Source organism: Myotis myotis, unplaced genomic scaffold, assembly GCF_014108235.1.
Source record: "Myotis myotis isolate mMyoMyo1 unplaced genomic scaffold, mMyoMyo1.p scaffold_m19_p_20, whole genome shotgun sequence".
In the NCBI taxonomy this organism is placed as follows: domain Eukaryota; kingdom Metazoa; phylum Chordata; class Mammalia; order Chiroptera; family Vespertilionidae; genus Myotis; species Myotis myotis.
This window is the reverse complement of record NW_023416325.1, coordinates 24,987,864-25,003,185: the sequence shown is the minus strand read 5'-3', so window position 1 is coordinate 25,003,185 and position 15,322 is coordinate 24,987,864. Positions and strand designations below refer to the sequence as shown.

General features: G+C 41.6%; 1 protein-coding gene across 2 annotated transcripts in view; it reads left to right on the top strand.

Annotated features, from left to right (window-relative positions):
• The window catches only part of LOC118678267 (tubulin-specific chaperone cofactor E-like protein), a 199,848-nt gene that overhangs the window by 26,477 nt on the left and 158,049 nt on the right, over positions 1-15,322 (top strand). For both annotated transcript variants that reach the window (XM_036353715.1, XM_036353717.1), the window contains exons 5-7: positions 38-294; positions 3,629-3,755; positions 5,286-5,402. In XM_036353715.1, coding sequence (XP_036209608.1) covers positions 38-294; positions 3,629-3,755; positions 5,286-5,402 — 501 coding nt within the window. The remainder of the gene's footprint in view (positions 1-37; positions 295-3,628; positions 3,756-5,285; positions 5,403-15,322) is intronic.

The window sequence follows — 15,322 nt, the reverse complement described above, 5'->3', positions numbered from 1 at the left end:
GCTCTACACAATGAAACATTTCTCTTTTTCTCTCCAGTTTGGAGGAGCTCTTCCTGTGCCTTAATGACTATGAAACGGTGTCTTGTCCTTCTATTTGCTGTCATTCTCTGAAGCTCCTACATATAACAGACAACAATCTCCAAGACTGGACTGAAATACGAAAGTTAGGAGCTATGTTTCCTTCGCTGGATACCCTGGTCCTGGCCAACAACCACCTGAACGCTATTGAGGAGCCTGACGACTCACTGGCCAGGTTGTTTCCTAACCTGCGGTCCATCAGCCTCCACAAGTCAGGTGAGGTATTGGCTTGTTCTCATTCCACATGTGAACTGAGCTGAGCTTATGCATGAAATGCAGTGCAAGTGTATTCCTGCAGTCAGCTCTGCCTTCTCAGAGGATCATTTTCAGGAGCGACCTGCAGGTGCCTGTGGATTAGCTGAATTTAAGGATTCACTGTCATAAATCAAGTGGCCTAGCATTATATTAGCTGTTTACATTTTATATATTAAAGGGGTCATGCTGTGAAAGGAGTGAAATTGATGAATCGTATAGTAAAAGGCAGAGTAAAAAAAATATAAGGAATTGCAAACCAGACCGTATTGTGTGGATTTAGGTTAGGGAATTCCAAGCTGCTGTGCCTTTCAAATTTTCTCTTTTCTTTTCTAGTACTTATACATTTGATTGCCAGTTTATTGCCATCTAATTATGTGTATCACAGGAGTGAATATTTTTAGCTGATTTTAAAAAATTAGCAAACTTTATTTTTTAGAGCAGTTTAGATTCACAACAAAATAGAGCAGAAAGTACAGAAAGTTTCTGCATGCTCCCTCCCTTCACACAAGCACAACCTCCCTCACTCTCAGCATCCCAGCACCAGTGATGCGTTTGTTACATTTGAACCTGCATTACACGCCATCACCACCTAGCTTACATTAGGGTCATTCTTGGTGGTACACATTTTCTGGGTTTGGAAAATGTATAATGACACGTACCTACCGCTGTAGTATAATATACTTAGTAGTCTCACTGCTCTAACAATCCTCTATTCTCTGCCCATTTATCTTCCCTGCATTCCCAGTCCTGGCAACCATTGATGTTTTCTACTGTTTCCATAGTTTTGCCTTTTCCAAATGTCATGTACTTGGAATCATACAGTATGTAGTCTTTTCTGATTAATTTCTTTCACTTAACTTCCTTCATGTCTTTTTATGGCTTGATAGCTTATTTATTTTTAGCACTTACACCCTGTGAGGCTCAACCAGTGCTGGTCTACTGTCTGGATACACTGCAGTTTATTTATCCACTCACAAGCTAAAATACATCTCCGTTGCTTCCAGGTTTTGGCAGTTATGAGTAAAGCTGCTGTAAGCCTCTGTGCAGTTTTTCTGTAGATATAAATTTTCAGTTCATATGGGTAAATAGCAAGGAGGGTAATTGCTAAATCATATGGTAAGAGTGTGTTTAGTTTTGTAAGAAACTGACAAACTGTATCCAAAGTAACATTTTGTACCTGCAATGAATGAGCATTGCTTCATATCCTTGTCAGCGTTTGGTGGTGTCCGGTTTTGATTTTGGCCATTCTAATAGGTGCATAGTGGTATCTCATTGTCGTTTTAATTTGCAATTCCCTTGTTAGATTTGGGCAGCGATGCAGGCTGTGAAAGAATTCACAACTGAGAGAAGAGATAGAATTTCCAGGGAGAAGGAGAAGTTGGAGGAGAAGAGAAGTTAACTCCCTATACGGGCCACCAAACTGTTAGGGTTTGGCCAGTGATGGGCTGTGGGAGAATTTGCAGCTTAAGAAGAGATGCAGAAAGTTTATTTTACTTTCCAGGAGAGGAAAGGGCTGGTGCATTGCTAGTCAATACAGGGTAGGGAACAAAAAGCGCTTCCACTTTGAAAGAATAATGCTGTCATTGCTAGGTGACAAGGAAGGGAGGGGTTGTCTTGAAAAGTTACAGTTTATTTGCTTTCCAGAAGATAGTCCAGCAGATGTGCCAGGGAGCTATCTTATCAGCATTTTTCCCCGGCCTGTAGAACAAGTTTAGAGCAAAAGTTATGAAAAGTTTAAAAGAGGCTTCTTTGAAGGGGAATGGGGAAGTGAACTTTCTACTAATTAGAGACTCCTTGGTGGGAGTTATCCCTGGGTTCTGAAAACAGCAGGGAGGAGGTGGATGCAAGAATGTAGCCTGGGGAGTACTTATCTTGTCCCACAGTTTGAACAGAGGGGCTGTTTGAAACAGAGGAGGTAATATCTTGGGGTTTAATTACCAGGTACTTCTCATAAATTGTGGAAGGTCACAGCAAATAAAAAGAAAGGCCTTTTTTCTGTCTTTACTTCCCTAATGACATGATGTTGAATATGTTTTCATATACTTACTTGCCATCTATATATATCCTTTGGTAAGGTGTCTGTTTAGGTCTCTCACCCATTTTTTAATCAGATTGTTCATTTTCTTAATTGTGGAGTTTTAAGAGTTCTTAGTGTATTTTATAGGGTAACGATCCTTTATCAGATATGTTTTAGCACATATATTCTCCCTGTCTGTGGCTTTTCTTTTCATTCTCATGACATTGTCTTTTACTGGTAGCCTATTTCTTAAAACAACTACATAACTTAAAGTAAATAACCTACAACAGAAAAAATATAAACAGTTGAATTTACTGTAGAAGGTATAAGGGTGAGAACTAAGTTTTAAAAACTAGTATTTTGCATAATGAAGCTGTTAGTTTCATAACTGACACCCCTTGAGCTAACTCCATTCTTCCTCCTGGATGGAAATGCCATGCTGAAGGGAGAGGACGGTTGTGATGGGGGGTCATGCACCAGAGTCCTCATAAATTGCTCCTTAGCTTTATCTTCATTGGAGATGGACAGAAATAGGAAGGGATGACATTCTCTAACTTGGATTCAACGTGTTGTAAAATCAGCCAGCTTCATTGTTACAGGGATATTTTTCCAATCACTGCCAAGTATTGACTTGGGTGATATATTTACTCACAGCGATAGGAAGGATTTCATTTTAGGACTAGATGAACTTAATTTATTGCATGTTCTTACCCAAAGGTTCAGGTTTTTTGTTTTTGTTTCCTTTAAATTTTGAATTTGTTTTCCCTGTCCCCAAAATCAGGACTGTATGAAAGAGAGTTAATACTTAGTTTCTGGATCTGTTGAACTTGCCCCATTTTAGAATTTATTAGGTAAAAACATTTGAGTCTGACAGAATCTACTGATCAATAAACGGTCCTGTTCTGTGAGTCTGTACTTGATGGGAAAATTTATCATATCACCATTTTTCGGTAATCATGGCATACATCCTGCTTACTGAAATCACCTGTGACTCTCTTTACAAGCCGATGAGATGGAGCATTAGTAAATGAGTGGATGCTGGAGAGTGAAGGTCTCTCTCCTTGACCACTGGGATCACAGGGGTAGGAGAGACTAGGGAAGTCTGTATGCTGTGAAAATGTATTCCATTCTTTCCTTGGATTAAAAAAATTCAGGATCTCTAACTAGTTTACGATTATTTTAATATTTCACATATTAACTGAAGTTTTTTTTTCTATGTTTATCTTCTTATTCATGTACTTTTCTGGATTTATTTAAAAAATATGTTTCTCAAATTAGGTTTGCAGTCCTGGGAAGACATTGACAAACTAAATTCATTCCCTAAACTTGAAGAAGTGAGATTGTTAGGCATTCCTCTTCTGCAGCCATACACCACCGAGGAGCGCAGGAAGTTGGTAATAGCCAGGTCTGTTGTCCAGTTCCTCTGCCTCCCTCCCCTGGGGCCTTGTGATTGCATTGCAGGAATGAGACACTCCTTAGGAGGGAGTGCATTATAAGTTGATCCAACTCGTGAACAGACTGTGCTTGAAGGAGCTGCTTTTGTAGTTTGAAATCCTGGAAGGAAAGGAATGCAATATGATGAGAAAAATGTGAAATGTAATTGGCCTGCCAAGACCACTGCAAAATTCCCTCACCAATCTATTCTACTTTTATACTTTTGATACTTATAATATTTGAAGTTCTGTCTTGGGTCATGAAGTAAAGGTAGGTAGAATCAGCTGTCCTTATTTTTTTCTGTTAACGTGGTCATTTAAAGTGTAAATACTAAAAATCAGGCTGTTGCATTAGCGTAAAACTTAAGAGAGCAGCATCTGTATTTTCTGATTATCATATAGGTCGACTTAGATATGGCTACTATTTTGTTATCTTCTGCCTTTCCTGTCTCAGACTCCCACAGACTGCTGAAATGACCTTTGCGTGTTATTCTGTATGTACCTTAGCAGCAGCAATGTTCAGCTAAGGTGTGAAGGGCATGGAGCTTTGATCTGCTCCCTTTTTGCACTATCACAGCAGTTTCGAAAAGAGAACAGTAGGCTTTAAGGTCCCTGGAAGAAGATCTTAAACAGTGTTGATCTGTCTGACCCACTGACACCCAACAGGGCTTCCCTGCCACTCGCAGGGACATGCACATGACACCTCCCTGAAGAAGTCAGTTTCCGCATCCTTGTCTTCCAGGAAGGACAAGTCCTGCTGTGGGTCTTGTGTTTTTTACGTAGCTCTTTTGTAAATATAATAAGCTAGTTCCTGAAGTATATGACCAAACTGTCCCGACTACTCTATAGACTTCTGCTGTCCAGTTTGGTTCCAGTAGCCATGTGTGACTTTTAAGCACTTGAAATATGGCTAGTCTGAATTGAAATGTGCTATATGCGTAAAATACACATTGGATTTCAAACACTTTGTATGCAAAAGAGAATGTAAAGTATCTCATGAGTTATTTTTTCGTATTGATTACAGGTTGAAATTATTATATCCTGCATATATTGGGTTAAATACAATATACTATTAAAATGAATTCCGTCTGCTTTATTTTTACTTTTTAAAATATGGCTGGTAAACCTAGTATACATTTGCATCTGCTTTCAGGATATACTAAGCTCTGCGATTTGGAATTTGGCAAATGTGTACTAGGTTTAGAGACTGTGTGTAAATTACATATGTGGCTTGCATTATGTTCAGGTTGGACAGTGCCACCTAAAACGTTATTTTGAATAGTGAGTTGTGATTATAAAAGGGCAGTGTCTCATCCAAAAATGAAGCTTAAATATTTTGGTTCCTTTTATATTATACCCCTTTAGTCTGTCAGTAGTTGTACACAAGCAGAGCTGCACCAAAAGTTCCTTTCAAGAGAATAATGGCTCAAGTCAATAATTCTGTTTCCAAAGCTAAATGTTTTTAATATCTGAAAATGTCTTTATTTTGGTTTTACTGACAGATTGCCATCAGTTTCCAAACTTAATGGCAGTGTTGTTACCGACGATGAGCGCGAAGACTCGGAGAGATTTTTCATTCGTTACTACGTGGCTGTTCCACAGGAAGAAGTGCCGTTCAGGTAAAAGCTCCCGTCGGCTCAGGGGCACTGAAGCAGGCAGGCATTGTGGCAACTTAACTATTTTTGTAGAGCGGAATCTAATAACTTGTTATGGACCCTCTGAGAGGAGATTGGTGATAGGTTAAAAAACAAAGAAACACGAAAGCCAACCAATTTTCTCTCATTTTCCACAGTGTGTTGTGTCTGCCTTGCACACGTAAGTATTTGGCTGCTTCTGGTGGTTCCCAGTTCATACTTCACATCATTGACTTCTTTTTAATCATCTTCTCTGGGGGCATATATTCCATAAGCCGAAAATTGGTCTCTTCTTTCACATTTCACCTGTTTTCAGGATATACTGAGTTCTGCAATTTGGAAGATTTGGCAAATGTGTACTAGGTTCAGAGACTATGAGAAAGGACTGGAAAGCAGATTCCAGGAAATAGTAAAGGAATTTAGTATGGCTGAGTATGAAGAGAAATGCTGAGGGCTAACTTAATAATTACCTTTAAGTGTCTAAAGAGTTATTATATATTATTTGGTGAGGAACTACCTTTAATGCTGTGTAAATATAAAAGGAAATGCAACATGTATATTATAGGTAAAAGAAAATAAATTTTCCAGTTTTCTAGGTGTTGGTAACTATAACTCGGTACTCGTAAGTTACATGTTTTTCTTAATTACTTTAAGAATTATATGAAATCTCATTTAACATGAGGAGTTTGCTGGCAAATTCCCAGTCAGGGCACATAGCTAGGTTGCAGGTTCAATCCCTGGTTAGGCCAGGTGTGGGAGGCAATTGATTGATGTTTTTCTCTCACATGAATATTTCTCTTTCTCTCTCTAAAGTGAAAAAAAAAAATCCTCAGGTGAGGATTAAAATAATTAATTAATTAATTAAGCTAAGAATAGCCAGGTAGAGAGATGGATAGCACCATGCCTTTTAATACAACTGAACTGACAAACAAAATAAAGACAGGCTCATAGACAGCAGGCTGACAGCTGTCAGGGATGGTGGTTGGGGGCTGAGTTGGAGGGTGAAAGGATTGATTTAAAGAAAAAAGAGAAAAAACTCATGAACATGGACAGTGGTATGATTGCAGCAGGGAGGTGGAGAAGGGTATATGGGGGAAAATGGTGATGGAAGGAGACTTGACCTGGGGTGATGTACACACAATACAATGTACAGATAATGTATTCTGTAATTATATACCTGATACCTGTATAATTTTGTTAATTCAATAAAGGAAAAGAAATAGAAGGTAACTTTTTAATATTAGTTAAGAATAGCCAGGTAGAGAGAAATAGATATTATCATGACTCTGAATACAGCCCAGAAATATTAGGTTAAACTGCATGAAATTTTTTTTTAGTTAAAAAATGGTTATCTATCTATAGGTTCATTTGACTCAAACAAACATACTAATGAAAGAAAGAAATATTCTAGACCAGCTGGTGTGGCTCAGTGGTTGAGTGTCAACCCATGAACCAGGAGGTCAAGATTTGATTTCTGGTCAGGGCACATGCCCAGGTTGTGGGCTCAATCCCTAGTAGGGGGCATGCTGGAGGCAGCTGATTGATGATTCTCTCTCATCATTGATGTTTCTATCTCTCTCTCTCCCCCTTCCCCTCTCTGAAATCAATAAAAATCTTATATAATAAAGAGGTAATATGCAAATTGACCATTACAGCCTTTCACAAGATGGCCTGCAGGGGAGGGCAGTTAGGGGTGACCGGGCCAGCAGGGGAGGGCAGTTGGGGGCCTCTAGTTTAAAAGAAAAGTAAATATTCTAGCTTTGAGCCAGAGTCTTCCACTATAGTTTCCTTAACTTCCAGTATATATACGGGCAGTGAATTGTCTCTGTTCCTGATGGCTAAAGGCCATTCATGTGTCTATGCTGGTTGCTGTTCTTGAATAAAAGTCCCTGAAATAATCTTGAATCAGTGGAAGAATTTATTAGGAGGATACTGAGAAAATAAAATAGGTAGGAACCAAGGGAGGCAAGGATAGCCAAGGTTTCAACTCATGGTTTGTTTTATATATCTCTGCTGCTACTGTCACATCTGGGCATGATAGTTCTGGACTTTACCAGTGGACACTTACAGCTCTGTCATGGATTTTGATTCTCTTCCTAAGTAATGAAAATACGGATCTTTACTTCAGAATTATGCATATGACCAATTGGTTGGCTATATTTAAGGCATGTGCTCACATCCTTTTTCCCTAGAGACAGGGAGAGGGATTATCTACTCCACTTTGGCTTCTGCAGTGAGGTAGATCTTGGGACTTTTCTCTCAATAGTAACAAATCAGCAAAAAGAATATCAACTGTAGTCTGCCACTTTGACTACCCAACATCTATACACATATCTTCCCCACAATTACATTTAAAAAAATTTTTCTTACCTGCTCTCATATATTCCTTGTATAAATGAAAACACATTTCACTCTCCGTGAAATTAGATAGCCCATTTATTCTAATCCTAAGCACTCTGTGCTTGATTAGCTACATGCCATCAAGCCATTTTAATATCTACTGGAGATCCAAGAAGGGATCAGAGCAGTGTGCTCACCTCCTCTCAGGACCAAATTATCGAACAGCCAGCCTGAATAACCAACTGAAGACCAGCTGAAGAGAAGTCTCAGAACCAAGGATGTACAGAAGCAGCCACATTGAGACTAGTGGGAAGGGCAGAGCACCCTCATGTTGTGGTTGAGAATTAGGTGGGATATCTCATCTGCAAAGGTCCCCCTGTGGAGTGGTGGGACTTACCCTCACTCTGGGCTTCCCAGCCAAGAGAACTAGAAAAAGGGAGCCCACATAATATCTGACTGAAAATCTGTGGGAATTTCATCTGCAAGAGTGAGATGGGAGTCTACTAGAAACCCAGTCCCCCTTTTAAAGGGCTCAGAGGAGATGAGTCATCCAAGGAGAGATTGGGTTATGTGGCTTTGAGGAGAGACCTAGAGAGACAGCCGCCATTGTCCCTGTGCTGAGTCCCTCTCCCACACAACTCACAGGTGCCATCTTTCCTGGATCAAGCACTCTGCCTCCATTTGCGTCAGCTTGGGTGGATGCAATAGTTACTGTCTCGACCACCTGTGGCTCTGCCCTGCCACACTTGTTCCCTGCAGAGAAGTTTGTTGGCTGTGGCCAGCCTAGGCCTGTGGAACAGACTTTAATGGGAGGCTCTCGAGAAGATTCATTTCTTCACCTACTCACCACTCACCACATGCCCCGACTGACACCACCATTCCTGTGCAGAGCTCTTCCTCCACATGGCCACATCTTGGTCTGTTTTAGCTTCATGAACTCTACTGGCCTTACCCTGAAAACTCCCTGAGACACAAAGGTCCACAGGCTTCAGGTGGGTGGCAACTGGCCTTGGTGTACCCTGGGACTTTGGCTGAGTGGCCTCAGGCCCAATACTAGCACCAAGATTGAATGTGTATCAGCCTCATGAACATCACTTGTTTCTACCCGGTGATTCACTGAGAATAACCTCACATAACCTGCATACTGCCAGAGGGTCTCTCACTGACTAAGCCTAACAGGTGGCCCACAGGTGGAGGCATATCTCTGTGCCTTGGCCCTTTTGCTGACCTGCCCCCAGGCTTGATACTGGTGGAAATCAACATTGGTATGCAGCTTGGCTGCTCCCTTGTATACTCAAGGCCCAGCAGAGGCAGCCACAAACTATGGATTGCTTGGTAGGTAGCTCCAAAGAGGTAGCCCAGGGCCATGCAAGGACAGCATTTGACAGTGACATGCACTGGAGTCCCTTCCACAACACCCAAGAGCCAACACAGCCACTTCTGCATTTCAGACCACAGTACAGCATGACCGAGTTGGCTTCACAAGCAGAACACCCAAAGAGAGATCTTGCAGGCAACAGACCCTGCTGGGATTAATTCCACTTGATGGGGTCAGCTTTTGCACAGCAGTTTGTTCACTGTGGTTGCAGTTAGTCCTCATAGTCAGCCAACCTGAGTGTCAACCCCACCCATGGATGAGATGGGCCAACAGCAAGCAAAACTGAACTACAACAGGAGGGCTCATGTAACCAATGCAAGGGGCATTCCTGGAGCACATAACTTTGGTGATCAAAGAGACTATGCCAATCGGCCACACTGGACACCTACTATAGAAGGCCAGCCTATCAAGACTGGCAGACATAAAAGATGTACCTAATACACATAAACAAACACAGAGAGGCAGCCAAAATGGGGAGACAAAGTAGCACGCCCCAAATAAAAGAACAGGAGAAATCGCTAGGGGAAAAAAAACAAAACTGTATGAAATGGAGGCAAACAATCTACCAGATACAAAGTTCAAAACAATGGTTATAAGAATGGTCAAGGAACTTAGGGGAAGAATGGGTGAACTAAGTAAGAACTTAAAGTATATAAAAGGACATAGAAATCACAAAAAATAACCACTCAAAAATGAACAGTACCTGAAATTAAGAGTACACTAGACGGCATGAGCAGCACATTAGATGAAGCAGAGAATGGAATCAGTGATTTGGAATGACTAAACAAGGTAGCAAAAATTAGAGAAGCAAAAGGAAGAAAAACTTTAACTAATGAGAATAGTTCAAGGGACCTCTAGGACAACATGAAGTGCTACAACATCCACATTATAGGGGTACCAGAAGGAGAAGATAGATAGCAAGGGACTGAGAACCAATTTGAATAAATAATGACTAAAAAAATCTTCACTGATCTGGTAAAGGAAAAAGACACACAAGTCCAGGAAGCACAGAGTCCCAAAGAAAGTGAACCCAGAGAGGCCACACCAAGACAACATCATAATTAAAATGGAAAGTTAAAGACAAAGAATCTTAAAAGCATCAAGAGAAAGACTGTTACCTACAAAGGAGCTCCCATAAGACTATCAGCTTGTTTCTCAACAGAAACATTTCAGGCCAGAAGGGATTGGCATGAAATACTCAGAGTGATGTAAAGCAAGGACCAACAACCAAGACTAATCTACACAGCAAGGCCCCAAATGGAAAGGAAAAAATAGCTTCCCAGACAAGAAATAGCTAAAGGAATTCATTGTCACCAAACCAGTATTACAGTAAATGTTAAAGGGAATTCTTTAAAAATAAGAAAGGAATAATAATTAAAAAAAGAACATAATTATAAAGGTCTGGCCATTGTGGCTCAGTGGTTGAGCATTAACTTATGAACCAGGAGTCATGGTTTGATTCCCAATCAGGGCATATGCCCAGGTTGTGGGCCCAATTCCCAGTAAGGAGCGTGCAAGAGGCAGCCAATCAATAATTATCTCTCATCATTGATGTTTCTATCTCTCTTTCTCTCCCTTCCTCTCTGAAATCAATAAAAATATTTTTAAATAGAATAAAAGAGCAATATGTGCATACCTGTCAATAATTACTTTCAATGTAAATGGATTAAATATTCCAATCAAAATATATACAGTGACTGAATGAATAAGAATTATATATATAATGTATATACTGCCTGCACGATATCCAACTCAGAACAAAAAATAACAGAAAGTAAACGAATGGAAACAGATACTTCATACAAATGGAAACAAAAGAAAAAAAAAAACTGGGTAGCAATGCTTACAACAGACAAAATAGACTTTAAAACAAAATTTAAAAAATTTTCCTTGAGATAGGGAACAAGACAGGATGTCCACTCTCATTACTGCTATTCAACATAGTACTGGAACTGCTGACCATAACAATCAGACAAGAAGAAGTAAAAAGAAAAAAAAAAAGGAAAAGGCATCCAAATTGAAAAGGAAGAAGTAAAAATTATTATTTGCAGATGATGGTACTGTATATAGAGAACTATAAAGATTCTACCACCAAAAAACTATAAGAGCTAATAAATGATTTGAGTAAAGTAGCAGGATACAAAATAAATATGCAGAAATCAGTTGCATTTTTATACACCAACTAGAGGCCCGGTGAATCAAATTTGTGCACCGATCCCAGGGATTGGGCCTAAACCAGCAGTCGGACATTCCTCTCACAATCCTGGACTGCTGGCTCCTAATCGCTCACCTGTCTGCCTGACTGGTTGCCCCTAACCAGCCCTCCCCCCCCTCCCCCCCCGCCAGCCTGATCGCCCCACACTGCCTCTGTGTGCTGGCCTGATTGCTCCTAACTGCCCCGCCCGCCAGCCTGGTCACCCCTAACTGTCCCCCACTGCCAGCCTGGTTGTCCCCAACTGCCCCCCCCCTCTGCCAGCCTAGTCACCCCTCACCGCTCCCCCTGCCAGCCTAATTGCCCCCAACTGCCCCTCCCCCCACACACTGGCCTGGTCACCTTTTACTGCCCTCCCTGCTGGCCTGGTCGTCCCACACAGCCTGCTGTTCAGTCATTGGGCGTCCCTCACTAACCCCCCTGCCAGCTTGGTCGCCCCACGCAGCCTGCTTGTTCAGTCATTTGGGCGTCCCTCACTAAACCCCCTGCTGGCCTGGTCACCCCACACAGCCTGCTTGTTCAGTCGTTTGGTCATTCCTAACTAATCCCCCTGATGGCCTGGTTGTGGGCAGCCGTCTTTGTGAGGGTGTGAGGGTTAATTTGCATATTACCTCTTTATTATATAGGATAATGAACTATAAAAAAAGGGAAACCAAGAAAACAATCCCATTTACAGTTGCCTCTATAAAATATAGTACCAAGGAGGTAAAAAATAATAATAATAATAATAATAATACTATAGTAAGAAATTGAAGAAGAAATAAATAAATGGCAGTATAGATTATCCTCATGGATAGATAGAATTAATATAATTAAAATGTCCATACTACCCAAAGCAATTTATAGGTTCAACAAAATTTGTATCAAAATAGCTGGCATTTTTCACAGAATTAGAACAAATAATTTAAATATTTATAGGGAACCACTAAAGACCATGAATAGACAACAATCTTCAGAAAGACCACCAGTCTGAGAAATGTGGCTCAGGGGTTGAGCATCAACCTATAAGTCAGGAGGTCACTGATTCCCATTCATGGCATATGCTTGGGTTGTGGCCTTGATCCCCAGTGGGAGGCATGTAGGAGGCAGCCAATCAATGATTCTCTCTCATCATTGATGTTTCTATCCCTTTCTCCCTCTCCCTTCTCTGAAATCAATAAAATATCTTCTTTTTTAAAAAAAGAAAGACAGAAGAACAAAATTGGAGGTATCACCCTACCTGATATCAAACTATATTACAAGGCTATAGTAATCACAACAGCATGGTCGTGGCATAAAAATAGACCATATATGCCAATGGAAAAGAATAGAGAACCCAGAAGTAAACCCACACCTATATGGTAATTTAATATTTGACAAAGGAAATAAGAACTTACAATGGGGTAAAGACAGTCTATTCAATAAATGATGCTGGGAAAATTGGACAGATACAAGCAGAAAAAGGAAGCTAGACCACCTTCTTACACCATATACAAAAATAAACTCAAAATGGATTAAAAACATAAATATGACTTGAAACCATAAGAGTCCTAGAAGAAAGCATAGGCAGTAACATCTCTGACATTTTTCTTAGACGTATTTTTTATGACATATCTCCTTGGGTAAGGGGACCCCTCAAAAATAAAGAAATGGGACTACAACAAACTAAAACGTTTTTGCACAGCAAAGTAAATCTCGGGGAAACAAAAAGACACCCTACTGGTTGGGAGGAGATATTTGCAATGATTCATCTGATAAGGGGTTAATATCCAAAATTCATAAAGAACTCATGCAATTCAACACCAAAATACCAAACAATTCAATAAAAAAATGGGCAGAGACCCTGAATAGACATTTCCCCCAGAAGACATACAGATGGCCAATGAAAGATGCCCAGTGTCACTAATCATCAGAGAAATGCAAATTAAAACCACAATGAGATATCACCTCATACCTGTTAGAATGGCTATCCTGTTTAATAAAGAGGAAATATGCTAATTGACCCTCACCCTCACAAAGATGGTGGCACCCACAGCCAATAAAGAGGGAATATGCTAATTAACCACCATGCCCTAAAAGATGGCGGCACCCACAGCCACAAAATGGCGACGCCCAGTCCCCTCAGCCCTGCCGGGGCAGCAGGCACGCGACACAGCTGGGCCCACCCCTAGGTGGGTGCAGCCGCTCCGTGTGCCTGCCTCCTGAGTCCCCGAGTCCCCTGAGCCCCCCAGCCGCCCAGGGCCAGTCCAAGGCACAGGCAAGCCTCAGATGTCGGCTGCCCAGGGCCAGCCTGAGGTGCAGGTAAGCCTCAGATGTTGGCTGCCCAGGGCCAGCCTGAGGTGCAGGTAAGCCTCAGATGTTGGCTGCCCAGCCTCCCAGGGCCAGCCCGAAGTGCAGGTAAGCTTTGGATGGCAGCTGGGCCACCCAGGGCCAACTGACGCACAGGTAACCAGGGCCAGCCAAGGCTTGTGCTGCAGGCAGTGGCAGCAGCAGAGGTGTGATGGGGCGTCACCTTCCCCTGATTGCTGGGTCACCTCCCGCCCCTGAGGGCTCCCACACTGTGAGAGGGAGCAGGCCAGGCTGAGGGACCCCCCTCCAGTGCATGAGTTTTCATGCACCGGGTCTCTAGTCCTATGTAATAAAAGGGTAATATGAAAATTGCCCTCTGGACCAGGAGTTCGCCCAGGAGCAGGCTGGCCGGACCCCACTAATGCATGAATTCATGCACTGGGCCTCTAGTCATCAATAAATCAATATACAACATACGATTATGAAAAGAAAGGGTAACCCTCATGCACTGTTGCTGTGAATGAAGACTGGTGCAGCCAGTATAGAAAACACATGGAGTTTCCTCCAAAATTTGAAAATGGAACTGCCTATGACCCAGCAATCCCACTTCTGTGTATATATCTGAAGAAATCCAAAACACTAATTGGAAAGAATATATGTACCCTCATGTTCATTGCAGTGTTCTTTATAGTAGCCAAAATATGAAAGCAACCAAAACGCCATCAACAGGTAAGTGGATAAAGAAGTGGTGCACGTATACAATGGAATATTATTCGGCCATAAAAATTAAGGAAATTTTACCATTTGTGACAGTATGAATGGACCTAGAGGTTATTATACTAAGGGAAATAAGTGAGTCACAGAAAGATAAATATCTGATTTAGCTTATATGTGGAATCTAAAGAACAATATATACGAACAAACAGAGCAGAAACATGCACATACATACAGAGAACAAACTCCTGGTTGCCAGAGTGGAGGGGGGTTGGAGACTGGATGAAAAAGGTGAAAGGATTAAGAAGTACAAATTTGTAGTTACAGTATAGTCAGTGGGATATAGTCAATTATATTGTAATATCTACATAGGTTGGTATTGGAAATATCCGGTTGAACAGTATGCACAATATATGATTGTCTAATCATATCCTATCTAATAAAAGAGAAACATGGTAATTAGCTGTACCTCTGCTACCCTTCCCATTGGCTAATCAGGACGATATGCAAATTAACTGCCAGCCAAGATGGTGGCCGGCAGCCAGACAGCTTGAAGTGAACATGAGGCTTGCTTGCTTCAGTGACGGAGGAAACCAACGTTCCCCGCCTGCTGCTGCCGGCCTCTGAGCTTGCAGTTTGAAACATTGTTACAAATATAGAAGAATCTAAACAAACTGCGGAAACCTGCTTTCAGCTAGCCAAGATCTCAGAACTGGAGTTGAAACAGTGTTTCAATTATAGAACTCAAACAAACCAGATACCTGCTTTCAGCAGCCGAGGCCTCAGAGCTGGAGCCAAGCCTCAGAGCTAAAGCTGGCCCAGAATTTAAAAAAAAAGAAAAGGAGCGGTTGGGAGCTTCAGTCACCCGCCAGCCTGAAAACAGCCCTCAGCCCCTCACCCAGACTGACCAGGCACCCCAGTGGGGACCCCCACCCTGAAGGGGGTGTGACCAGCTGCAAACAGCCCTCAGCCCCTCACCCAGACTGACCAGGC